General features: G+C 47.0%; 3 protein-coding genes across 5 annotated transcripts in view; 1 reads left to right on the top strand and 2 right to left on the bottom strand.

Moving 5' to 3' along the window:
• The first annotated feature begins 380 nt into the window (after positions 1–380).
• MEST (mesoderm specific transcript) lies at positions 381–19,994 on the top strand. Of its 3 annotated transcripts, XM_060633162.3 has the most exons (13): positions 5,798–6,067; positions 8,985–9,091; positions 9,189–9,343; positions 11,034–11,113; positions 11,498–11,575; positions 11,708–11,844; positions 12,022–12,080; positions 13,340–13,380; positions 14,156–14,226; positions 14,468–14,569; positions 15,118–15,194; positions 17,440–17,503; positions 18,438–19,994. In XM_060633162.3, exons 2-13 carry the CDS (start codon positions 9,066–9,068, stop codon positions 18,553–18,555), a joined length of 1,008 nt encoding a protein of 335 aa, XP_060489145.1. In that variant the 5' UTR covers positions 5,798–6,067; positions 8,985–9,065; the 3' UTR covers positions 18,556–19,994. The 3 variants fall into 3 exon arrangements, with proteins under 3 accessions (XP_060489146.1, XP_060489145.1, XP_060489144.1); XM_060633163.3 differs by lacking the exons at positions 5,798–6,067; positions 8,985–9,091 and adding an exon at positions 381–458; XM_060633161.3 differs by lacking the exon at positions 8,985–9,091.
• Positions 14,563–18,508, bottom strand: LOC132679531 (uncharacterized). The gene is made up of 3 exons (XM_081795071.1): positions 18,097–18,508; positions 15,401–15,678; positions 14,563–14,724 (listed from the first exon to the last, which is right to left on the bottom strand). The coding sequence occupies exons 1-3, from the start codon at positions 18,163–18,165 to the stop codon at positions 14,691–14,693; spliced, it is 381 nt and encodes a 126-aa protein (XP_081651197.1). The 5' UTR covers positions 18,166–18,508; the 3' UTR covers positions 14,563–14,690.
• Positions 19,995–20,014: 20 nt separating the features above from the next.
• The window catches only part of COPG2 (coat protein complex I subunit gamma 2), a 115,369-nt gene continuing 109,135 nt past the window's right edge, over positions 20,015–26,248 (bottom strand). Inside the window, exons 21-24 of the mRNA XM_060633159.2 lie at positions 21,997–22,094; positions 21,132–21,270; positions 20,778–20,876; positions 20,015–20,303 (exon numbers count right to left, since the gene is read on the bottom strand). Of these exons, the coding sequence (XP_060489142.1) occupies positions 20,173–20,303; positions 20,778–20,876; positions 21,132–21,270; positions 21,997–22,094 (467 nt within the window). The 3' untranslated portion in view covers positions 20,015–20,172. The remainder of the gene's footprint in view (positions 20,304–20,777; positions 20,877–21,131; positions 21,271–21,996; positions 22,095–26,248) is intronic.

Genomic DNA, 26,248 nt, shown 5'->3' on the forward strand with positions numbered 1-26,248 from the left:
CTGGAGGTGTAGACCGGGGAGCCTTTAGGTACAACGAACGGCTGAGATGCGGAAGTCTCACCAAAGATCTCTACATCGTTAATAACTCCCCAAATATCTCTTCTTTGGCCTTCAGTTTATCGTGTACAAATACTGAGATTAGGCCGTATAAAATTTTATCCTCGTGGATCCAGTCCATGAGAAGCCTTCTCGAAGGCACAGTCTGCCATTTCATACCCTTTGCCATAGGTGGCGCTGACGCCCGGCAGGGAGAAGGCGGCAGCACATGCTGGGTTGGGGGCGATGGGCCCGTGCACGGAGGTGGCGACGCTCTAGCCCAGAGCCGGGTATTCGGTGGCTTGGCCGGGTCTTCCCTGGGGGACTGGGGTGAGGCCCAGAACCTCTGGCCTCAGGAAGCGCATGCGCAACCGTTTCCCCCCAAATATGGAGTCTTGTAGCCCAGGTCTTACCTGAATCAGGTAAGAGACGGGGCGGGCGATCAGTGACCCTCCACCCTCGCCCTCCCGGCCCCCCGAAGAGTGGGTGTGGCCACACCTGGGGTCTGTGGATAGTGTGCGTGGAGCACACACCCATCCTGGGGGCCAGGCTTTGAGTGACAATGGCCCAGGACGGCGTGAGAATACGCTGGGGCGTGCAGGACCACGCTGGGGTTCGTGGGTGGCTGCCCGAGGCGTGCGCGCCACCCAAGTGCCACGTGCGCGAGGTCCTCGGTCGTCACCTCCCAGAGCCTCGGGGTCAGACGGGAACGCACACAAGTCCCCCAACCCTCGCCCCCAGGCGTGACTCCCCTGACAACATTAGTCGGCTTGACCGCCCCTCCAGGGAACCCGGACTCGAATTTTTCGGAGCGGGGGTGGGGGGTGGGGTGAGGGGTGCTGTGCCTTCCCACTCGGGGGACAGCCGTAGTGGTCGTGGTCGGGAAGGTGGCAGCCACACGGGCCTGGGCGAGTGTGGGGTGCGGGGACGCGGCCACCGGGCGCCGTGAGGGGGGTTTGCCCCGGGAGTTGGAGCCACCGCCTGGGCGGTGCCAGGCGGGTGTGGCGGTCGTAAGGGGACTCAGGGACTCGGGACTCGGGAGGAAGCGCTGCAGGAGTGGTGTGGGCGGGGGCACTGGAGGGCCTGGTGGGGGAGGACAGCTGAGGAAGCTGTGAGGTGCTGATAGCAATGGAGGAAGAGCGAAACACCTGCCTCTGGGTTGACTCATCCAGGCTGGGGGGAATAATCTAATGTGGAAAGTGGTTTAAAAAAAAGAAAAAAGTGACGTGTGGCAGTCCCCTCTTCCCCAGGCAGCTAGGAAATTGCTTGTCTGTATGAAAGAAGGTAGCTGTTTTCCTTAGAGGGCTGTGGTGAGCATCAGATGAGATAATAATATACGTGGAAGGCAAAGAGCTGTAAAAATGCAAGAGACAATTTTATTTGGAATCTTGCAACCTACGTATCCGTGTGAGTGTGGGAGATGGACTGTAGATACGGACGAGTGGAACAGCGCCAGGTGTGGGATTATGGGAGTGATACAGAGGTGTGTAAAGATACTTTAGGGGTGCCCAGTGACATTGTAATCGATAGAAATAGCTATCTGTCACTTAGGTTCGTTTTATCTGGCTAACGGATTATTCGCCTTGATGCTTCTCTACCACATCTTTTGAACTTTCTGCAGCCAAAGACTTTTACCCAGACATGAGCCTGAAGAGGAAAAAAAAAAAACCAGTCACCCTGGGGATGTATGGATTAAGTTTGGCTGAGAGGGCGGTTGATGTAACTGTGTTGATAATTTCTTCAATTTGTCTTGCCCTCTGCTTGAAACATCACGTTGCACAAAGAGTGGTGGCCTGAGGGACACCTAGGGAAGACCTAGTTGTGGATTTGACCCTTCCGGAGAAGGGTCACCCTGGCCAGGTTCCAATACCTCTCTGATCCTTAGTTTCCTGTTAGGTGGGAGAAAACCTTAAAGGTCATTCATGCATTCTTCCAGACCTTGCATACCTGCCACAGGATTACCCAGCCCCTAGTGATGGGGAACCTGTCACGTCCCCAAATGGCTGAGCCACTCAGTCTCCCTAGACAGACCTGACTGTTGGAAAATTCTTGATGTTGAATCGACATCTGTTTCTCTACAATTTGCACTCGTTGGAGCCGTACAGAATAAAATGTCTAATGCTGCTTCCACAAATATTTGAGGACTGCTAACACATTTCCTTCTTCCACTCACTCCACAAGGCTTCTTTTCTTCCAACTGAACGTGCCCAGTTATTTTAAACAGGGAGGCAGTGTGGGGTGGTGGAAAGAACGCCAGCTTTGGAGCCAGACACATCTGTGTTCAGTTCCCAGTCCGTTACATACGAACACTCAGTGCTCTGAGCCGCTGTATCTTTCTCTGCGAGATGTGGACGAAAATAGTCATCTCGCAGAGTTATTGTAAGGATGAGGGATAAATTGGTGAAGATCCATGCTTAAAATATGAGAGCGGCTATGCCTTCGGTGACATAATTTGCAATGCGTTTTAGGTGATCCTCTCTGAACGCATTCCTGTTTATGGGTCTCTTACATTGCTTTGTAAAACAGAATAAAATACTTTCTGTGAAGTCTAACTAGCAAAATAGAGTAGGATTAGTTCATCCTGGGTACTTCTCTAATTACATTCTGCAATCTACAGTGGCATTTTTTGAGCCATATCACATTGATTGACTGTCACCTAAAGCCCTAAGTCTCTAATATGTGCTGCTGTTCGACCAAATTTCTCCCATGTTGAACTTCCTCCATTTATTTGAATCGATAATTATAGGTGGCTCTTCAAAGTGGAAGTCCCAGTTCTGTCTCGTTGTCTACAGAAATAGCCTTGTGCCTGTCATAGTATAGGTCTCAGACTGGGGTTAGAAAAATACGATTATTGAACTTTCGGCGCCAGCCCTGCTGATCTCACACCCCTGTTGTACAATGAATGCTGAGTGTTCCGCACTATTTTTTGCACAAACCGAGGACTTATTATGTGGGACCATCTTAGAGTTGGAATGTGACAGGAGTGCATGATAAGCTACTGGTCAAGGGAGTGCGCTGCATGGGATGTCGGTCGAGTGTGTTGTCTGCACCCAAGAACGGAAAGGGTGTATGTACCGAGAGCAAGCCGGAGGCAGACTCTGGATTTATGTACGGTTACATGTTTTCTCAGACGCTTGGACTGTTTTTTACCTTGAGCCGGATCCTCCCTGGTGGAGGAAGCTTCTTTCTGGAAGTAAGTCAGGCACATTTAGGAAATTCATTAACCCTTTGGCTCCTGGGGCATTATCGCTAGCATTTTCTCCCTCAACTTTGGAAAGCCAATTCCCAGCTTGAGCCAAGCCGATCTCTCATAATACCCTCTGCGTGTTCAGACTCCTTGTCTCTGCACTGGAGGGTCTTCCGAATGGGAATGTTTTCTTCGCCTAAGCAAGTTCCGGGTTTGAAGTCCTCAACCCTCGATTCCTCCTTCCCCATGGAAGCTTTTCCTAGCCACTCTGTCCAGGAGCGTTTCCCTTGAGTGCCCGATTTAGAATTCCTGTTGCCTTCCAGAGCATCTTCGGTCCCCTCTTCACCCCTCCCCCCAACAGTTTCTCCTATCTGCCCACTTGTTCTGTGGCTTTCAGAATAAGATCCTTTGTGAGCATTCAGTTCATTAAATACAAAACCGCCTTCATCTTGGGTGCTGGTGCTTCTGGTGTGGTGAGAGTGAAAGTGTGGAATCCGTGGGGCTCCACGGTTCTATGGACGACGAATACGAAAAGAAAATAATGCAAAGGTTGTTACTGTTGTCTTCATTAAAATGGGAAAACCTTTACTCCGTTGACTGATTTAAATTTTGCTAAGTAATTAATTCAGTCCTGAAAAGGTGGTCGTTAAAATAGGTAATCCTCTACTTTTCAAGAGAGTGATTTATATTTTGGTGAGTAACCAATTAAAGCCATAAAGGGTTTACATCCATCTGTGGCTTCTCATTTTCTTTAGGACAAATTCCGAACTCCTCAGGATGAAATACTCTCTGTAGCCTAATTTTTTGCCTGTCGGCACCAGGCCTAAAGGACTTGCAGCTTTCCCCCAAAGGTTGTGCGGTCCTGCGCCTCCGGTGCTTTGCAAATGCCTCCCCTCTGGTTGGAATGCTCTTTGTCTCTCTGGTAAATGTCTATTCATCATTCAAGACTACCCGCCCCCCTCCCCTTAATTACTTCCTCCCCTGTGCGCCCTCAAATTCTTGTACTTATTCATGCAGTATTTATTAGGGGCCTGCTTTGTGGCTGGCACTGTGGCGGGCTCTGGGGGATACAAAAGGTGAATAATACTTGGGCTTGGCCTTTAAGGGCCTTCCATGTTAGGGGGAGGGGGCCAACCTGTCAAAAAATGTTGCCAGGAAGTGAAAGGGAAGATTTAAGCAGCATCAGTTCTTGTCTGTCTTCCCCACCGGATGGTCAGCATCTTGTGGCAGGGGCCATTTCGCATTCATCTCCGTATTTCCGGCGCTTAGCGCGCATTGTAGGTCCCTTTCACGACCCTGTTAATCGGACCCCACTAGAAATGTACCCTGGGTTGCGCCACATGTTTCGATGATAGCCCATACGTGGTGGTTCCTCCTATGTCTGGTTGGCGGCCCCTGGCTCCCTGTGCAATGTTAGGTGCCGGGTGGGCTTGGCCGGGCTCGGCGGGACTGGCCTTTTGCGATTCGTGTGCTGGGCTGCGCTGTCTGCCGCGGAACGGCCTGCGCGGGCGGGTGCGAGCGGAAAGAGAGGCCTGCAGCGCCCCCGCTGGAGGGAGCCGGCACTGCTTGGGCTGCCTGGCTCGCTCGCAGCCCGCGTGCGTTCGTCAGAGTTTAAGTTTACAGCCAGAAAATGAACACAGACACTGTGATTCTCTACACTTTTCTTTTCAAAGGCATAATATATGCCTTTTAAAGGATTATCGATGAAGAAAAAAATTCCCTCCTTCTCTCCCGTACCACTGGCGTCCTTGCGTTGTGATTCAGTCGGCATTCTAAAAAAGGGGAGTTTTAGTCGCATAAAGGCGAAGATCATTATTTCTGGTGCTGTACCGGCCCTTGGCTGGGAGCGGGCGCCGAGAGAGGGCTGCGGCGGGGCTCTGGCATGCGGACCACGTAGCGCTGCTGCAAAGGAAACGTGCCTGGCGCCGCGGCCAAGGCCGCGGTTGAGCGAGAGAACCCAGACTTCTCCCCAAGTTTTGCCCTTTTTGCTTCCTAGCCACCACCCCCCGAATTAATTGATGAGATTGGTAGGAGGTCCTGCAGAGCTTATTGTTTCCTAGACATTTGGTTGTGTCCTTGATGGTCGGGACCTTTGAGGTGTGGGGCACTCGAAGACCACTGCTCTGGACGGAACCCATGCCTCGGGCGTGGTATAGACCGAGAGCAGGCACCACAGCTGGCCACCCTGAGCCCCACCACACCTGAGGTCGAGGGGCCACCTCTGGGGTTGGGGAACCTGTGGGTGGTGGTCCACGGGTGGGGGTGTACGTTCGGATTTCAGAGTCTGCCTTTTCCTGTGGCGTTAACTCGCCAGAGGAGAATTTCTGCTGGGGAACCTGGAGCTCAGAGTTGGGGGGGGGGGGGCGGCTTGAGAAGGAGCAGCGGAGTGCTGGCGGGGTCGACAACCCTAAAGGTGCCCCCTAGAGGAGCTGCCGTGAGAAGAAAGTTCCATCCCTGCGGCGGCGGCAGGGCTGCGGGGAGGGCTGGTGGGGCGAGGCGTTGGCTGCGGCGGGAGGGGCACTGCGGCGCGGTGGGCGGACCAGGGGCGGGGCGCGGGTGGGCTCTAAAAGTCGGTGCCCACTCGCTCGGCACTGCCGCGGCAACCAGCGCCTCTCCGTCCTTCCTCTGCGGCAGCCGCGCCTCGGGCAGTGCCGCAGCGCACTCCCGGGTGGCCGCTCGCTGCTTGCCGCGGCCGGCGCCGCCCTCGCGGGCTGTAGGCTGCGCCTTGCCGGCCGGCCGGCCCTGGCCTGCCGCGCGGGTGCTGCGGCGCCCGGTGCTCCAATCCCGTGTGCCGGGCGGCATGGGATAAGACGCGGCCATGGTGCGCCGAGATCGCCTCCGCAGGTGGGTGCGCGCGGCCGGCGCGAGGGGGTGTGGCTGGCTCAAAGCCGCCGTCCCGGAGAGGGCGCGGGCCAGCTGGTGGGGATGTGCGTGTCCGTGCTGGGGTTGCCGGACCTCGACTCCCGTGAGGGAAGACCCCACCCGGGCTGGTGGCGGGGGGGGGGGGGGGGGGGCGGGGTGGCGCGCCTGCCTGTCCTCTGAGCCCTGTCTGCCTACTTGGGAGGGGATGTCACTCCTGCACGCAGTAGAATGTGCCGGGCTGGAGATCTCCCAGATTTGGTATTTCTAGACCCTGGGATCGCTCGGATGCGATTTAGGATTTGTAGACCCCAACGTTGCCGTGGCGTCATTAAGGATTTGGGGACCCCGGCGTCACCCTGGCGCGACTTAAGATTTCTAGACCGCGGCATCGCCCTAGGGCGATTCAGGGTTTTCAGACCCCGGCTTTACCCTAAGATTCTGGGATTTTTAGACCCCGGCCTCGCTCTGGCGCGATTGGCGCTCTAGGTCTTGGTATGGCTCAGATGCGATTTAGGATTTTGAAACCGGGCATTGCTCTGGCGCGATTTAGAACGTCTAGACCCTGGTGTCGCCTTGGCGTGATTTAGGATTTTTAGACCCCGGCGTCACCCTGGCGCGATTTAAGATTTCTAGACCCCCGCATCATCTTGGCGCGATTTAGTATTTCGAGACCCTGGTATTGCTGTGGCGCAGTTTGGGATTTCTAGACCCCGGTATCGTTGTGGCGCGACTTAGGATTTGAAGACCCTGGTATCGCTGTGGCGTGAGTTACTGCATAGGTGTGACTAGAACTTGCAGTACCGTATCACCGAGGCGTAAGTATTTTTCGGATTTCAGTAATGAGAAGCCAAGCGAAAATGATTACTTGACCAAACTGTCCTAATGTTACACGTGAATTGTTTGCATTGGTTTACACAGTTCACAGTCTCAGCGCGATGCCTTAAGGTGGCAAATTTGGTGGTTTTAAATGTATGTTTTCCTCTTTATGAGACGAAGAATTCAAGGCTTGTAGAGGTTATTAATTTCCAGAAGGTTTGCTACTGGGGTTTGCAGGATTTATACTTTTGACTCGTGGCTCATTAAGTAATGGAGGTTTTGGTCAAAAAATGTTTAACCCGTTTTGGCTACTGACTGCCAGATTGTTTCCCTGCTAAAAATCCTAAAACGTTGTTAGAGGCATTTTTACGGAGGTATGAAACCAGAAAACGGCTTCCTGAAAGGTTGCCTCTTTCCTTTCTTGGAGTAAAAGAGGAGGTGTAGAGGGTGGAGGTGTCCGGGAGTGGAAAGTATACGGTCGTTGTCCCCCCCCCCCCCCTCCCCCCGCCCCCTGCAGCCTTCTGCTTGCTCCTCTAGTAGCCCCTCCCTGGCTCTGTGCTGAGTCATTGCAGATATGCGTCTGCTGGAACCCCTGAATGAATGAGATGAAGAAGCCCGGGTTGGGGCGGCTGGTGGGGGGGGGGGGGGGGTGGTGGCAGTGATGAAATGTATGAGCTGAAGTACAGGACAGATGATAGCTAAACCTGATGCCTTTTGTCATCTCATTTTTCAAGGAGGTACTGGGTTGGTTGTAGCCTGCCACTATTAGGGGGTGAAAATTGTGATGATAATTATCATGTTTGCGGGCACTTTTTGGAATCATAGTATTAACTTGAAAGGTGCAACCAAATCATTGGGTCTGTTTTATGGACAGCTACTTTGGAGGAAGAAAAAAAAAAAAAAAAAAAAAGACTGCCCTAAGTGATGCCTAAAAAAGAGAGATGCTGCTCAGATTTTTTGAGGGATTTTTTTTTTTTAACCACTGTGGAACCACAGTCTTATTTATTTTAGAGTTAAAAAAAAAAAAAGCATTTTGTGAGTTGGATCAGTTTGTGATGCGTAGGGGTTGTGTCCAGTCTGCAGGTAATATTGGTGGAAGGGTATGTGTACTCGCACAAAGCTGTCTCCAGCGGGGCTTTAACAATCGGGTTCCCTAATTTGTAAGCTCTGTTTTCTTGACAACTCTTAACTTTAGTTTTAGAAAGTATTTCCAATCTGGTTATTTTGAGAGCACTTCCATTCTACTGCTAATTCTTTCCCTGGCGACTATTCGAAGTCATAAACTAGAAACAGAACTATTCCTAATTCCCGTTTAGCACTCATCATTGTGGATAGACTGACCTGGACCTTTGAAGTCCTGGGCATGAGAAGGTTGGGTATGCAAGCCAGCCCTTTCTTTCCAGAGACCAAAGCAATTTCCAGATGTTGGGCATGAGCTTTGCCTTTTTTTTTTTTTGTTTTGTTTTTTGAGTTGTGTGCAGGGTGGGAGGTAGCAGTCCTAAAAAATTAAATAAATGGGAGCTTCCTCAAGAGTCTGCCCAGTAGAGCAGAAATATAATCTCCTGCCCTGAGCAATCAGGAGATTAGATACTGTGGGTCATGACAAAGCTGCTTATGTTGGAATACGCAGTGCACCGAGGTTCCTACGTTCACAGACGGTTTACCTGGAGCCGTTTCTCAGCACAGATCGAGAGAGCAGTACCAAGGCTTCACTGGGGTCAGAGAATTGATAAATAGTAAAAAAATTAAAAACAGCTCTCTGCTTTAAGGACAGAGGCTACTACGACATGCTTTTTAAAAAATCATTAGTAAAAAACTACATCTGTGTATCTGTATGTAACACTTTACTGGTTGGGGGGGGGTAGAGCTTATCGTGTCAATATGAAGGAAATCATTACTGTTTTCTGGGGAAGCTTTGATAAAAGCCAGTGAAAAGGGGCACAATACTTCTTTTGACTTCACATAAAAAAACCTCTTCTCGTCTGGGGAAAAGCACAATGGGAGGAAGGAGAAGCACACTGAGGGATTAAAGTGGGAAGGAGAGGGGGAAGATTACGTATTAAAATAATATATTTTTTCCTAGAATGGTGAGCAGTTATGGTGACTGCGTAGCAGGCAGAGGTGTGCTTACGTTCTTCTGGGTAAACTTTCTGCCGTGCGTCATATGGAGGGCCAGGCAGTCGCTGCACGGTACAGAGTTTTCCCACCCCATCTTACCGATCTGGGGCTTGTTGAAGCATGTGCGGTTCGTCCGACTGCTTACCTCGGGTCTCTGGTTTTCCTACAGGATGAGGGAGTGGTGGGTGCAGGTGGGCCTGCTGGCTGTGCCCCTGCTTGCGGCCTACCTGCATATCCCACCCCCCCAGCTTTCCCCTGCCCTTCACTCCTGGAAGTCGTCAGGCAAATTTTTCACCTACAAGGGACTGCGCATCTTCTACCAAGGTAAGACGAGGGCCGTTGGAGCCCCCCGCATGTACAGATCCCATAGGTCCCACTGAGGTACTCATTTTGTGTCCATTGGTCTCTGTTGCCCTTCAGTGATGGCGGGGAAAAGCCCCATTTTCTGGGCAGTGTGCTTGAAGGAATGAACTAATTCCCCTCATCAACTCCATAGCAGGGAAGCTCAAAGAAAACTGCTGGGGGGGGGGGGGGCGGGGGCGGTGGAATTAATTTCAATTTCTGTAGAACTGACTTTTCAGTATAATTTTTCTTCATAGCCTCATTTGTATTGATAGATATTGGTTTTCTCTTTTGAGCGCCCCTAGTGTCGGGTAATATAAACGGTATTCCGCAGACCTACCGTTGGTTCTGTTTCCCTCCGTCCCTGATTTCATTTTATTGTGTTCTATAAAGATTGTTTGTTGCATGCATAACTAAATGCGATTTAAGCCTTATACCCTTGTATAAATTAATTTGCTGATGATAATTATTGTTATGACTGCTACTTGTCAAGTAATTATCATATGCTAGTCATTGGATTAGGTTTTCAATCTCCATTATTTCGTTTAATCTTTACAACAGTACTTGGATATAGGCGCTATTAACCCCTTTTATAGGTAAAGAAATTGCGAAACAAGATTGGGAAAGATTTCTTTTGGGCGGGGGTCAAGAGCAATAACGAAAAATGTTTGTCATAAACCGTTTTTCATTATTGCTCCTGACCTCCTCTCATTTGCTGTATTCAATTAAGTAAGTATATAATTTCCTCTATACCGGTCATTTAATTGTTTCTAGTTTTTTAATGTCTCACATAGTCAATGTTGAAGGGAAATCTTCATGTATATGTTTAACGTATTTATTTTTTCCATATATTTTCAAACTATACTACTTGTAAAAGGAATGATTTTATTTGCATGGATTCTCAAGAATTTTTCTTTAATTCTCAAGAATATTTTTAATTGCTTTTGATTAAATTATTTTTGCAAACCTTCTCAAAATCTCATGCCACTGGCAGTATGCATGAATGTGTCCATTTTAAATCTAATACTTTTAACAAGACCTTTCCCTGTTTAAATGTTTGACTAATTTAAAAGATGCCTGTGCATTAAAAAATGTTCATGTCTGTATTAATATTTCTTTATACTTGTTAGAACTTTTAATAGTTTGAGCAGTGTGCTTTTGATACTGGATTGGGTCTCCCCTGGGGGAAATAAAAGTGCTGGACAAATAGGATAAACTAAGGTGTTCACCAGGTTGAGGAAGAGTTGCTATATTTCAGAGAATTTTTGTGAGGCCATTAATAAGGTACAAAAAATCTGTAGTGTTTATGTTGTGATGGTATACTTCTAACTGTGCAAGTTTACTTTTTACTGTGAAAAACAATTTACATATTGGTAATATAAAGAAATGGGGAAATACTTTAAAAAACCTAAGTGAAATTAAGCAGATTGCCTTCAAGTATTTTCATATAAAGTGTGCTATTGACAAGTTTTTAATATACAGATGAAAAGAGAATCATCAAATGCCTGTTTTTACGTAAAGCAGTAAGCTTGCATTTTAAAAATGAATTTATTTTTATTTCATTAATTTAGGCAGGGTTTCTTGTCCTTTATGCCAGATTATGTAGATTTTAATATTTTCAAGATTATTTTTTAAGGCAGCCAGCCTAACTGATTTCTTTCCTTTTTCCCAGACTCTGTGGGTGTGGTTGGAAGTCCTGAGATAGTTGTGCTTTTGCATGGCTTTCCAACATCCAGCTATGATTGGTACAAGGTAATGAAATCAGATTTCTAGATCCTACTATATCTTTAAAAATCCAAAATCAAGGACTGTGTTATCAGGACTGCAGGGTTCTTAGCTATTTGAATTGCTTAATAAAACAGGATTAAATGTAGAACTGTTTCTCATGTACTGTAAGAGAGTAAAAAACCCTTTGGTGATCTGGAAAGGATCATTGACAAGTTAAAAATGCTCGAGTTTTTCCCTGAATGGAGATTACGAGTAAACCAAGAGGATCATCTGTGGGCCTGTGGTGGTTTCATGAGATTTTTTATCAAAGTCTGTTAAATCAAGATGGGGATGAAGCTCTTGTACTGTAGGTTGGAAGAGCAGAGGCGCAGGATTACAAAATCCAGATCCTCTTTTTCGTTCTTGTAGATTTGGGAAGGTCTGACCCTAAGGTTTCATCGAGTGATCGCCCTTGATTTCTTGGGCTTTGGCTTCAGTGACAAACCGGTAAGCGGCATCTAGATGGGACCAGTGTTTTTTTTTGGTGGAGGGGTGGTGTTGGGACAACAGAGGGTCAGGCTGGCAGACAGATCAGCACTCATGACGTCATCCTGTATATCTGGGCTTTCTTCCCCTTAGAGACCACATCACTATTCCATATTTGAGCAGGCCAGCATTGTGGAGGCTCTTTTGCGGCACCTGGGGCTCCAGAACCGCAGGATCAACCTTTTGTCTCATGACTATGGAGATATCGTTGCTCAGGAGCTGCTCTATAGGTCAGTGAGGTCATAGACTTCAGTACTGCTCACAGGTATCACTGGTTTAAAATGCTGGGAAAAATAAATTGTTCCTGGATTCTTTCTAGTCCTTCTCCCTCTTGGGAGTTTGTCTTCGGCTGCTGCATTGGTGTGTGTCCACTGAGTTAGATGTGTGTTTCCCTCACCCATTTCTAGGTTCAAGCAGAATCGATCTGGTCGGCTTACCATAAAGAGTCTCTGTCTGTCAAATGGAGGTAACTGCCGTGGTGGTGGGTGGAAAGTGAGGTGTAGCCTCAAAGGGCCACATGTAGATATCATGTCGACATCTAAACAGTAATCTCATGATACTGCAGGCAGACATAATTACACCAGAGGATCTTGACCTTTCTTATGCCACGAACTACGAAATCTCTAATGAGATTTATTGACTCTTTCTCAGAATGTTTTTAAACATAGAAAATAAAACAAATAGGATCACGAAAGAAACTAATCGTATCGACAAACAGCTAATAGAAAGCTGCGTTACAGTAACACGTGTTTCTTTGTAAATGCATCGTGCAGCAAGATCTGTCGGGAGGTCTAGCAACAACCACGGTTGGTCGTGAGGAGAGCACTGGCTGCAGTGGGTTATGCAGATAGTTGTGATGGAACCACAGGCGCTCCTGATACCCTGTGGTTTGTTCCAGAAACTCTTAATCTTTCAAAAAATGTTTATTTTTATTTATTTTGGAAAGAGAACCCCGAGCAGGCCCCGTGGTTGACAATGCAGAGCTCCATCTCACAAACAGTGAGATCATGACCTGAGCTGAAATCCAGAGTCAGATGCTCAACTGACTGAGCCACCCCAGCGCCCCCCAAAAACTCTTAATTGATGGTAATGCCAGGTTTCACTTAGAAATTACTGAACCTTTGCTTCAGTCTTTTGGAGGGGGTTCTTTTTCCTTGTGTGCCATTGAGCCTGACTTGTAAGTCCGTGAATATCCAGATGTCCCCTGAATACCAGAAGGGCAGATTCGGACGGGAGTCTCTCCCTTTATCAGTGATGCTCATGGCTTTCTCTCATTGACTCTGGAGAAAAATGGAAAAGGAAACTCTAGGTTTTTTGGTTCCCTGCCCCCCCGTCCCAGGGACCTACAGTTCCTGAAAAAAAACCACTGGTTTCTTTTGTAGCCCAAATCACTAACAATACTAGGTACTGTGAAGAATGGAAAGAAAGGCCAAGGGAAGTCAGGCTCAGTCAGCTTTATGGATGATCACATACATTAGCTTTCCCCTGTTTCTCTACTCTTACAATGGGGAAAGTAATCCCAGCAGGACAGAATCTGACCTGTTAAACAGAGAATTCCCTGGAGAAGTAATTAGATGAAAGAACTAAGTTTTGTTTATTTTATCGTTTCTGGCAATAAAGGCCCCAAATGTAACAGTAAATCGGCAGATAGTCTCCGATAATGAGCCTGTGTTTGACTTAAAATTGTTGGTAAATAACTAACATGAGTCTCTTCTTCTCCTATAGGTATATTTCCTGAGACTCACCGTCCTCTCCTACTCCAAAAGGTTGGCTACTCCAGTGACAAAATTTTGAGTGTTGTTTTTTTTTTTAACGTTTATTTATTTTTGAGACAGAGAGAGACAGAGCATGAACGGGGGAGGGTCAGAGAGAGAGGGGGACACAGAATCTGAAACAGGCTCCAGGCTCTGAGCTGTCAGCACAGAGCCCGACGCGGGGCTCGAACTCACGGACCGCGAGATCGTGACCTGAGCCGAAGTCGGCCGCTTAACCGACTGAGCCACCCAGGCGCCCCCAAAATCTTGAGTTTTTAAGATTTATACCAACATAAATAATGCTAGGACCTTTATAAGGGCCATACCTACTGTAATGGGCTGTAGTTAAAATGCTCTCCTCAGGAATTTACATTAATAAAGTTAGTTTTTTCCTTCTGTATCCGCAGATACAGCAATGGAAGCAGTTTCTAGGTAAAGCCTCCTTTCTGAGAAGAAGAGATCAACAAATACTTGGAGAGATACAGCTATCTAGAGATTTGTGTCATTAGCATGTTGTCTGAACAGATCAGATCCTAAAGTTGAATACATCAGTTAGAAATCTTAGGGATTTCGTGAAGCGTAGAAAGGTAATCTTAAAGGGAACCACAAATAGGTTTGCCTTCCATGAGAGAGCAGGTAGGCAAAACAGAAGTGAAAAGCCAGTAAGGAAATGTTTCAGTAGAAGGACATTTGGCTTAAGTCCTTTTTAAATTCCTAATATGAAACTTCTGTCCTGGTTAGTGGTTTTCTTTCTCTAAATTCCTGATTTTTACCTCTTTACCTACAGCTCCTCAAAGATGGAGGCGTGCTGTCACCCATCCTGACACGATTGATGAACTTCTTTGTATTCTCCCGAGGGTAAGTCATTATTGATTCGCTATAGCCTGGGAACAATGTAGTGAAAAGTTGCCATTAAAATTCTGGGCCAGGGTTTGAGATTTTAAAACACAGATGTTGGCCATTTGCCAGGGAAGCGGTAGAAGGGATTCACAAATCAGTTAAGGGTCAGACTCAGTGACCTGTGAGGTTCCAGTCATATTTAACATTCTGGATTCTTTAACATTCACCTGTGTCTTTCTGCTCTTTCGGGCTCTTTCAGTCTCACCCCAGTCTTCGGGCCGTACACCCGCCCCTCTGAGAGTGAGCTGTGGGACATGTGGGCAGGGATCCGCAACAATGATGGAAACTTAGTCATCGACAGGTAAGAAATAACAACACTTTCTTTTGGTTTCCAGAGAAGCTCTGTTTTTGGCAAGTGGGGAAAGCTGTAGGATTCCTTGTTCTGTTCCTCGCTAGCTTGTTCCCTCTCACGAGGGGGTCGGTTATGGTCTGTGAGGCAAACGAGAAAGTCCTGCGCTGAGAAGAAAGAAGTGGAGAATAGTGAGCCCTGAGCAGAAGGCATGTGGTACGGAGTTTAGATAAACAGCTGCAAATTCTAATGCTAAATCAGTAACTGGCCAATTGAGTTTAGCAAATCCTACTTTGGGCTTTTTGTTAATATTAAAATGCTTCAAAATGTCTAATCACAGTTGTGAAAGGAGCCTAGTACCTCTCAAAGTACAAGTCTCTTCCTTTTTCGTATCTTTTCCATTGCAGCAGGGACTGAGAGGGAGAGCTCTCTGTCTTGTACAAAGCATCCTCAGGCCGCGTTCAAGTGAGAATGTAGCGGCTTTCGTTTTGGGATGCCTTTGCCTTCCTGTAACAGTAAAGATTTCTTGTCCTACTCTTGCTGACTTACCTGTCCTGTAGTCTCTTACAGTACATCAACCAGAGGAAGAAGTTTAGAAGACGCTGGGTGGGAGCTCTTGCTTCTGTAACTATTCCCAGTGAGTATTTCTGTATTATGTTTTGATAGGAATACTGAGGGACTATGGAGCTAAAATAATTGCCAAAATTAGCAAATACACATACAAGACACCCAGCTAAATTTGAATTTCATATAAACGGCAAGTACTTTAGAATAAGTATGTGCTTTGCAGTATTTTGACATCTTTATACCCCCCCCCCCCAAAAAAAAATCATCATTTCTTACCTGAAATTACATTTAACTGGGCATCTCTTATTTAACCTGGCAGGCCCTACTCCCAGCATCTGGACACCAGTGACACGGGTTGTAGAGCGAAGTGTGGAAAACAGGGAGATGCCACTGCAGAGGTAGCTGGGGTCACTGTCAGGAGTGGGAGTTGGGCCGGCTCTCGTGCTGGGCCTCGTCAGCGGCCGCCACGTTAAATGCCGAAGTGCCGCCACAGAAGGCGGTTTAGATACTAATTGAGAGGCTGGAGGTGTCTTGGGCTCACGTGTCTGTTCGTTCTTACAGATTTAAAAAGAAAAAACTCAGTGCAGTGTCTCATCCATAGTAGCTGGTGCCCAAGATTTAAAACGTCAGCGGTCAGTTATAACTGAAGAGAGGGACCTAAATAATGATGGTATCCTGGATTCATAGGAGGAGGACATGCACAGTGTGGCTTAGTCCCCTCGGTCCAGGCACAGAAGAGCCGGAGGAGGGACTGAATGGCCGTGTACAGGAGAACTGTCCCAAACGGACTAAGTGTTAGGCTTATTCCCAGGAGCTCCTTATAACCTACTCATTAAAAGAAGCTAGATTTTCTAAGCATAACATTAAAAAAAAAATTTGTTTTAACATTTATTTTTGAGAGAGAGGGAGGGAGAGCCTGCGCGGGAGAGGGCCAGAAAGAGGGGTGGAAGCAGGCTCTACGCAGTGAGCACAGAGCCCGACACGGGGCTCAAACTCACAAACCAAGTGGAAATCAAGAGTCGGCCGCTTAACTGACTGAGCCACCCAGGCACCCCTAAGCATAAAAATTTTTTTTAAAAAGATATTTAGAGACAAAAAATAAACAAGTGGGACTTCATCAAACTAAAAAAGCTCTGTATAGGTAAAGAAACCAACAAATGGGAAAAATGTTTACAAACCATGTATCTGACAAGAGGTTAACATCCAAAATGAATGAAGAATGTGTATACTCAATAGCAAAGAAACAAATAAGCCGATTAAAAACTGGGCAAAGGACGCGAATAGATACTTCTGCAAAGAAGGTATAGGAAAGGCCAACAGGTACATGAAAAGAGTTCAACATCACTAGTCATTAGGGAAATGCAAATTAAAACCAGAATGAGGTATCACCTCACACCTGTTAGAATGGCCATCAGCAAAAAGACAAGAGACAGTAAGTGTTGGTGTGGGTTTGGAAGCAAGGGAGCCCTTGTGCAGTGGTGGTGGGATTGTAAGTGGGGACGGCCACGGTGGAAAACAGTATGGAGGCTCCTCAAAAAAATGAAAACAGAACCACCATACGATCTGGCAACTCCACTCCTGGGAATACATCCAGAGGAAATGAAAACACTTAAGTTGAAAAGGTTTCTGCACCCCTGTGTTCATAGCTGCGTTGTTTATGATAGCCAAGACATGGAAACAGCCTGTGTGCCCATCTATCAATGAATGGATAAAAAAGCTGTGATATATATGTATGTATACAGTGGGCACTATTCAGCCATAAGGCAATCTTCCTATTTGTGACAATGTGGATGAACCTACAAGGCATTATGCTAAATGAGAGAAGTCAGACAGAAAGACAGATACTGTATGATCTCACTTACGGAGATCACACTGTGGAATTTAAAAAAAACTCCCCCACACCCAGAGGACAAGAGATTGGATCTGTGGTTACCAGAGGTGGGGTGAGGGAGAAGCTGGAGGAAAGTAGTCAAAATGTACAGACTTCCACTTACGAGTAAGTACTGGGGATGTGACGAACAACATAATGACTACAGCCAACAAGAAAGTTGTTGAGAGAGTAGATCCTAAGAGTTCTCGTCACAAGAATTTTTTTTTTTCTTTTTCATCGTATCTATACGAGGTAGACGTTAACTTGTCTCAGTAATCATTTCACAAAATACATACACCAAATCGTCATGATGTATGTATGCTTTAAACTTAAATAGTGACGTATGTCCATTATTTCTCAATGAAGACTGGAAAAACAATTTTTTTGAAGGGGTAGGAGAGTACATTTGAGACCTTTAGTAATTCACTCCTCTTCTCTTTCCTAGTTCATTTTATCTATGGGCCACTGGATCCCGTAAACCCCTATCCAGAGTTTTTGGAGCTGTACAGGTGAGTCTCCCTCAGGGGTCTTTGTTTTGTTTCTGGCGACAGTGGTGAACAGGATAGCCACTGTCTCTGCCCTCACTGGCTGTTCATCTAGGAAACACATAAAAAGATGAATTGGGGAATCTTATTTTCGTAAATGGAAAGATGAAAAAATTCAGGTTTACGTTGTCTTGATTTACATGGCCTGTTTTCACTGTCATGGCTACCACATGCTCCTAGGTGTACAGGTACGAAAAAGCTGTCATGTGAACCAAGGAACGGAAGTAGATCTGTTTTAAATGTTTGCTTTAGTCTGACTGTAAAACTCCTCGACCTCAGCTGAGCAGACTGTAAGGAGAGCTTGAGAAGAGTTCACTGTGGAACAGTGCCTTCTCCTTGGTTGTTATTTTCTCTAGGTGCTTAACTTACTCAGAAGGTGTTGGAATACGAAATCTTGATTATGTCACATGAGACTGTCCCATACCTTCACACGGCCTAGCAGAAACAACCCAGTAGTAAATAGTGTACATTTAATTCTAAACAGAATGCCCCCCCCCCCCCCCCCCGCCCCGCCCCATCTCCGGCCAGGGTTAAGGAAGGCCTTTTGTTATCTTTACTTGGACGGTTAGTTTCCGAATGGCCCACTCGTTTGATGCCTCATGCTTCTCTAAGGAGCTGGAAGTCATACTGCCTGGGCAGGTGTTGCAAAGTGTTATATTTTCAAGTTGTTGTCTGTTGGGTTATGAACAGTTAAGAACTAGGTCTGCTTATGTCATAAATGGAATTGGCAGGTTTACCCGCCTAAGATACAATTCCAAAGTAGAAGGTGAATAAGCTCTTTGTTGGTTCCTTCCAGTGTGGTATGTCCGTAAGGGCATTTACTGGGGCTGCCCACTGGCTTGCATCCCTCCCCTCCCTCCAGCCTCAAGTTCACCTACATGCTGTTCTCTTCCACTAGGAAAACGCTGCCGCGGTCCACAGTGTCGATTCTGGATGACCACATTAGCCACTATCCACAGCTAGAGGATCCCATGGGCTTCTTGAATGCATATATGGGCTTCATCAACTCCTTCTGAGCTGGAAAGAGTAGCTTCCCTGTATTACCTCCCCTACTCCCTTACCTGTTGTGTATTCCGCTTAGAAAGAAATGCCCAAAAGAGGTCCTGGCCACCAAACGCTATTCTCTCACAAAAGTTCACCTGACTCACTTGTGATCAGCATATAGTAAAAAGCCCACGGAAGCTCTGGCTAAGGATGGCCCGAACAGTCCACCTCCCATTCTTCTAACATCTGAGCGAGTGTATGGACTTGCCTTTGTCTTTGTGCTATCAGAAAATTCTGATGAGCATGACTACTCACAGATTCAGAAAGACAGACATTTTTAAAGTCTTTCTGACAATTCTGTGGACTTTTCTGGAATGTTTAGAAATGCTAATTTCTGGCCCATCCTCGGTTGGAATCCTATGGTAAAGAATGAGGAGAGGGGGGTCTCCTTACCTGTCCTCAAATGGCCGTAAGGGCACATGCTTTCATAACTTCTCTAAGCAACACGGCTTAGTGAGAGTGAGTCTCCCTTGTCATAACTTTGGATTTCGTTCCATCAGCTGCTTTTAATGATAGGCATTTTGTTGACCTAGGTTTTGGTTTGAATATGCAGTATTCTAAGTATACTTTAATACTATGATTTACCTGCACGTATTATATGTATTTTATAAGGATACTAAACCAGCAGATACTCTGGCAGAGTAGTGAACCTTATTCAACAGGTTTCATTTCTGAGTAAACTGAATTAAACCCAAACTATTTACAGAATTTCCTAAAAATCACAGGATGTTAAGGACCAGTAGCATCCTTGCCAGAGATTTACTGTTATTAGCTAATTCTAACAGCAAATAACAGTCTGACTCTTCATACCTCAGTGCTTAGAAGCATGTCCCTCCTGAGCTGGAGGGGAGGGGATCGTTGTATAGTCCAAGTTACCGTGCTGAATGTACATGGATTCCTTTTATGACGATTACTTAACTTCTCGTTGGTTGTCCTAGAGAAGCTTCCTCTTGTAGCTCAGTAATTCCTGTACTTTGTAGACAGGAAAGTTCTGAAACTTTAAGAACAAATTCTGAAAGGCCTATGCGCAAATGGTGCTGAATACGTTTTTTTTAAGCCACAGCTTCACTGTCTTAGTCAAAACAGGATGATTGAGTGATTATTTTAAATTCTTTTTTTTTTTTTTATTAGCAACTTGAAGTATAACGACTGAAACTGGAATAAGTGTTTATTTTCTATTAATAAAAATGAATTTTGACAAAAGTGGACTCCGGCTTCCCCTCCCCCACCACCCCTCTGGGATAAAAGCTTTCCAACATTGTCAGGAGCTTTCAGACACACATTAGATTAAAGAATGTGATGAAGTTAAGCAGCTGGGGTACAGGATAGTATTTGATTTGCAACATCACCCAAAGCTGTACTATCATACCAAAGTTGACCCAGTGTTAATTTAAAAAAAAGAAAAAAGAAATTTACATGCACAAGAACAGATATTTGCTTGATCTGCTGGCTCGGGGCCAAATGTTTAATTTGCTTCTCCAAAGAACATTAATCCTTAAAAGTCTAATTCCGGGAAATTCATGCCACTAGTCTAAAAGCCCACTGACAGTGAACTGTGCCATCAACTTCATTCATTGCCCAGTGACAGTTTATCCAACAGAAGCCAAGATAACATCTACAGGTGTTCCCTCTTTGCTTCTGACAGTCACCTGCATGGTCACTCCGTCTGCTAAGGCCAGCCTGGACCTCACCAATAAATCATAGCCACCTCTGTATACACCTGAGAGAAAAAAGCAAGGAAAACTGGCTTAAGAACTCACAAGAAGCTCTGAATAATGAACTATATCGTGCTCTGCTTGCATTTCCTATTAGTTTAGTTTAGCTTTTCTAGAGATTTGTGTTTACGGTGAGAATTGAATCTTGTGGACAAATTCTAAGCAATCTTTTATATTTCCGTGATACCAGGCACATAGGAGGTACTCAATACTGATTTGGGGTACTTAAAGGTGGGGAAGTGGTAGCATTGGTATGTGCGGGAGAGATTTAAGTGTTTGAGGCCAAATTTACTTCTTCAGAGAACAACGTTAAGGATACGCAAATAATTAAACAGCTAAAAGAAATTATTCATATGAACAGGCCTTCAAATTATAACTCATAATGGGATAATGGAACCGTAGCAGGGCACGAGATGCCCCTGCACACCCCCTCCTATTTTGTGACCATACACAGGGAGACTCTGATGGAGGTTTCTTACCTGCCAGATACAGGGAATGGGAATTCTTGTTCTCAGGTACTTTGTCTGACCTCTCACATGGCTGCATGCCCAGAAACGTGATGATGTTGTTGACAGCTTCTGTGTTGAGAAGATACAAGAGGGTCAGGAAGGCTCAGCCTGGGGGTCTGCCCCTGCACGTGCTGGGGATGGAAGGGGTGCCCCGTGGAGGGAGGCTACCAGACTAGAGCCCGGTTGATTCCATTAGATGATGCAGACGGGATCCTGGCCTTGGCAGTGAAACAGGTTACGAGATATTTAAAGAGTTACTGTGGAATAATAAGTAGGCCTATTAGGTTTTATACTGCAATACACCGAGAGCAAAATTGTTCTCACCTTGGAGAGTTTTGGTAGAACTGAGGGCAAAGGTCTCCTCTTTCTCAAAGGTGTCTCCCACCTCTTCCCAGGCAGCAGCAAAGTTGGGCTTGAGGACTTTCTGAATATGGTCAGACACAGTCACTTCGAGATCTTCCAGCTAGTAGGTAACAAGCAGGGGTCAGTAAATGAAGGCCCTCCGGTACGCAGCCCAGACCGACGGGACTAATTAGCATGCTTTCATCATTCCGCGTTATATCCTTTGCAGGAGCCTAGGATAAACTCTACCACTAAAGTAGTTTAAGTTCCGTGGTCTGGATAAATCTACCCGCATATGCCTTCGCAAAGGAAAGCAAGAAAACAGGTCACCTGGCGGGAGCTGTATTCCGAGCCACGCCTATAGCCCCGGGGTACAAAGAAGTCAGGTTGCCGCACCTTCTGAACTTCACGTTCGCCAGCAGGTCGATACTTTTTAAGCTTTTCCCTACGTTCTCTGAGGGCTTTTCATTTCATGCTGTGGCTACGTTACAAGCAAACTAAAAGCTGCTAAACAAAAACGGAAAAACCCAATCCTTCACGTAAAACTCCTTGATCTCCAGGCAAATCGCGTAAGCGTTTTCATCTCTTAATCACCCCTATTTTTAAAGACCTAACAAAGTGAGTTTTGTTTTCAATCCGTCACTAAGGGGTAAATCAGAATTCTCTTTGGCAAGACACACTCCTGTCACAGAGTTGGACTGGCCCAGGTCCTCCTCGGTTGTGACCTGTTTGAGAATAAAAGCCCGTAGGTTCATGTCAGGTGCCGCCAGCAAAATGTTCTCTGCAGGCAGAGGTCACTGGGTGGTGCGAGGGTGTCAGAGTGAATCTCTGTGCCGGGAAGACTCACCACGTACTCATCATCATACCCCTCCTCAGCTGGAACCCCGGTGTCAGGGTCGCAGTCCCGGACGGTAAACTTCATGGTGCAGCTAAAGGTGCCTGCAGCTGGGGTGGAAGAGAAGGCAAGCCTGCGTCAGGGGCAGTGCAAGCCCAGGGCCTCCGTCCGTACGCAGCGCCGTGTTCTGTATTGTTACGGCTGGTGGCCCCCAAAGCAGCCTGCGGCCTGGCCAAAAGGCAGTCTCACAGAATGACTTTAAAAACCATTCCCCGCCATACATAGACCACACCTTTCCTGTCGAAAAGTACAGAAAAGACGACCTGGGCAAAAACGTTTTCGTATCTGTATAAAGAAAGCGGCAGGGGGGATAACTGGGGACTTTTTTTGCCAGGCCTGTCAAAAGGGTCTATAAGTTGAAAAATGTGAGAACCGTTACTTTTAGGAGCTGACAAAGCAAAAAAAAAAAAAAAGCAAAAAGCACACAGGTCATTAAATTAACACTAAGTACACCAGAGTCTCTCAATATTGTATCTTTAGACTGCGGAGCAACAGGGGGTCCATAGGACACCAGAATGAACTTGCTTTAGGTCAACTTTCAACCTACAGTATAGGTCAGTAACGAGGTTCCAGTACTGGCAAAGTCAGTGTCTTAAAATGGAAAAGCAAGTGGGCCATTATATGTTTGGGGATGACTCGTAAATTCAGAAAGAAATGGAGGTAGGGGGACACATTTTTGGAAAGGGAAGTCTTCGTGAAGAAGATGGGATTTTCTGAACTGTTGGAAGAGGGGGTGATTTATTAAGTATGGATGAAAAGGCATTTAAGGATTTAATCCATGGTTTGAAAAAGGCCTATAGGTACAAAAAATACTAGAAATTGGGGAGTGAGAGTTATTTGGGGATAGGAAGGGCAGGAAAGAAGAGACTCAGATGGAAAGACCATCTGTGACAATCTGGGTAATGGGACTTTGACCTCTCTGCTCAGTCTTTAAACTCCCTCTTTCCTGCCAAGTATGTAGTAAATGCCAATACACGCTGACATTCCACATAAAGGTGTAAACAAACATGTCAGATTGGAGTCATGACCTCTTTCTCCAAGAGTGGATTGGCTAGGAGTTAACTAGGTGTGTGTGTGTGTGTGTGAGAGAGAGAGAGAGAGAGAGAGAGAGGTCTCCTTACGTGCCTGTGACGCTGCAACTCAGTGCCCGTAGGTTCTTTAAGTTTTAACGGGGCTGTGTGGGAGTGCAGGATTAACAGCCTGGGGAAATCAAAAACTTGAAGGGACGCGACAGTTTTAATAGGATCTCCAAGGCTGCAAAAGAGTCGGGCAAGCAAAGGAAGACACAAACAAAAGGCCAGAAAGGCCATGGGGCAGTTGGCAATGGTAAGAGATACGCTAATGCCTAGGTGCTGGAGGAGAATTTGGTTAGGAACTTATTTGAAATACCATGTATTTCAAATGAAGGAGACCAGATATTTTCCAACAGGCTCTGGTGAGCTGAGGCAGTCGAGATTGGAATGTTAGAAATAACTAAAGCCAGTGGTGGGAATCCTGTGAAGAGCAGGTCTGAATTCAGAGAGCGTGCTGAAAACAGATGACGGCAGCGGGCTGACCCATAGAGAAGAGTGTACCTATCAAGACCACAGAATTATTTCAGTGCAATAGGGGATTGATCAAAGAATGATTGTGGTTAAATCAAGGTAGGGTTTTCAGCAGGAGAAAGGGAAGGAGGAAGAAAGCGGAAGCCAACACAGACCTAGAATGGGTCAGTTGAAGTATTTAGAAAAAAAGAAAGGAGAGATGGGATTATGGTAGGGACAGAGGTCGTGATCAAATAAGAATGGAGAGGCAGGGTGGACAATGAGTAACACAGGATTATACGAACCCCAGTTTGGTTCTGATTAAGCAGGGAGGCTACAGGCAAATGAACAGAGGTAAGGAAACCATCAGGAACAAGGGTATAATCACAGCCTGGGGCAAACTGGTTGGATTTTATGTACAAGTAAAGACATAAGACACTTAAGTAAGAGACACAGAGAGACAGATTAAGGAAGCAAATAAGAATGGTATTAGTAGAATGTTTCTGAAACTTCTGTGACAAAATTTTAATTAAATAATTTGGTTGATAACAAGGAGAGGTTATAGGGCATCTAAGGTGAACTCCATCCAGTAAAACCACTGGTAGCAATCTATTAACGTTAGCAGAAAGGACGACTAACACTGGGTGATGAGGAGAGGGAGTGAGGGGGGCCTTTCATGGCCAGAGAACAATGTTGAATCCGTTGCCGTAACAGAAAGATGAGAGCTTCATGAATGAAGCCAGGCAAATAACCAAAGACAGTAAGAGCAGAATGCCCTGGAGATCTATGTTACAATTCTTCTCAGAAATGAAGCTTGTCCTAGGACTGACTGAAAGGACAGACAGCTTCTGAGGAGGCCCGTGTGAAGGAACACAGAATAAGAGAAAAGGTAGATGCTGGAAACTATGTTGGGAGAGACATGTGAGTCGGGCTGGAGTGCAGGACCTCTAGGGTAGCAAAGGGCAGAGTGGAAAATTCGGGGGGGAGTGGTCAGGTCTCAACCACAGAGGAGACCATGATTCAATAAGACATGGGGTTAAGAGGACATTCCAGAAAGCTTCGCTGAAATAGTTTTAAGGCTGTGATCAATGGGGCAGAAAGTAGAGGTGGAAGGGACAGAGGTAAAACAGGCTGGCTGTAGCAGCCCATGCAGGCGGGTCTGGACTGAACTGGAAAGGAACGGGTGCAGCACAACATGTAGGAAATCCGGGAAGATGGAGATGAGTCGGGCAGTGACTGCCAAAAATGAGGAGCAAATATGCACCAGGGAAGGTGGTGAATCCACGGAATGCTGTCTGTACAGGTGGCAGGAGGGGTGCTGAAGAGACCCATTTCGACCCACCTTCGAAATGGGTCGTTGGTCACATATGTTGGGCGTTGTGAGTAGAAGTAAAAACAAAGCGTGAGAAGCAAGGACTTGGGTAGGAGGCAGGAGTGGACTAGCTCTTGGAGCAGCCATTTGGAGGGAAACTGGGACTTGAAGGACGTGGGTGACAGGAAAGTTGATGGAAAGCTACTGCTGGCGACGTTCGAGATAACCAGGCTTGACTTGGTTGAGCGGTTCGTGCTCTGGGGACCGCGGGAAGAGGATGAGGGAGCACATCTGGGGAGAAGTGTCCTGCACCCATTCCTTCTGTGGAGAGATGGCCCGGCCGGGCATCATGGTTTCTCGTGCGCCGTGCCATTCAAGTTGGTCGCTCTTTGAAGCTACGTGCCGTGGGAGGAGTGGCTAAAAGCGACAGACACTCCTGGGCAGACCTGTGGGAAAACGGCACGGAGCAGGAAGGGAAGAGAAGCTGCAGTCTAGACGCCAAGAAGGGAGGGGATTGAAGGTGTGGAGTGGAGTAGGAGGCGTGAAGAGGGAACGACACCAGAGGGCCACTGCGAGGGCACCGGGAGACAGCAGAGGTGCATACGAAGCACAGAGCTGTGAGCCAAGCTAGGTGACCACCCAAGGAGATGTGCCGTGGAGACGGAGTGTAGGAACCGGGGTCGTGAGGGAGTGCCACGTGGGACTCTTCCTCGAAGCAACAGTGTGACCAACGGAGTGGAAGGTTAAAGACGGACGGATGGATGTCAGCCGTGGCCAGCGGCCGGGGTCCTGGGAAGGTCTGGGCCGAACAGAGGGGACCGGGGGAACAGCACGGGCGAAACAAGGGGGATCGAAGAGAAGACAGACACCCGAATCCATGGGAAACATACAAAGACAGGAGCTAAAAAAGCCAGCGGCTGTGTAGGTAACGGAGGTGCTCCCGGAGGGCCGGGGGGAGGAGTCGGAGAGCCTGCAGAAGAGACGGGGGCATCTGAAGATCCGCAGGTTTGGGCCGGAAGCGTAGGGTACCACGCTGACTCAAAGAGGAGAGAGACGGAGACGATGTCAGGGGACAGCTGCTGGAGGGGCAGTGGAGTGGCAGGGGCAGACATGGTGAGGAACAGAGTTCCCCAGAAGGGGAAATCCTGTAAGGTCTCCTAACGGGTCTGTTTGGTCAAGTGGGGGGGCCTTGAAGCCAGACCGAAAGCAGTACGTGTGACGACAGGAGAACAGGGCCTGAGAAGCGGCGGGAAGCTTTAGTGAGGAAGACTGGAGGGAGACGGAGGGAGACGCCCCTGGTTTAAAGCGAGGGCAGCACACGGACACCAGGATCGCTGTGTGAGTCGTTTGTCTGTCGCAGGGGTGACGA

Source organism: Panthera onca, chromosome A2 (assembly GCF_046562875.1).
Source record: "Panthera onca isolate mPanOnc1 chromosome A2, mPanOnc1 haplotype 2, whole genome shotgun sequence".
NCBI lineage: Eukaryota > Metazoa > Chordata > Mammalia > Carnivora > Felidae > Panthera > Panthera onca.

Excerpts from the sequence above, each read along its gene's own strand:
- LOC132679531 (XM_081795071.1), bottom strand. The coding sequence starts at position 18,165 with ATGACTTCCAGCTCCTTAGAGAAGCATGAGGCATCAAACGAGTGGGCC. Across the intron at positions 15,679-18,096 it reads TTCGGAAACTAACCGTCCAA|AACGAACAGACACGTGAGCC; the intron begins GTAAAGATAACA and ends TAAATCTGTAAG. Across the intron at positions 14,725-15,400 it reads CCAGTTAAATGTAATTTCAG|CGCAGGACTTTCTCGTTTGC; the intron begins GTAAGAAATGAT and ends CTTTCTTCTCAG.
- MEST (XM_060633162.3), top strand. The coding sequence starts at position 9,066 with ATGGAGGGCCAGGCAGTCGCTGCACG. Across the intron at positions 11,845-12,021 it reads GCTCAGGAGCTGCTCTATAG|GTTCAAGCAGAATCGATCTG; the intron begins GTCAGTGAGGTC and ends ACCCATTTCTAG. Across the intron at positions 17,504-18,437 it reads GAGTTTTTGGAGCTGTACAG|GAAAACGCTGCCGCGGTCCA; the intron begins GTGAGTCTCCCT and ends CTCTTCCACTAG.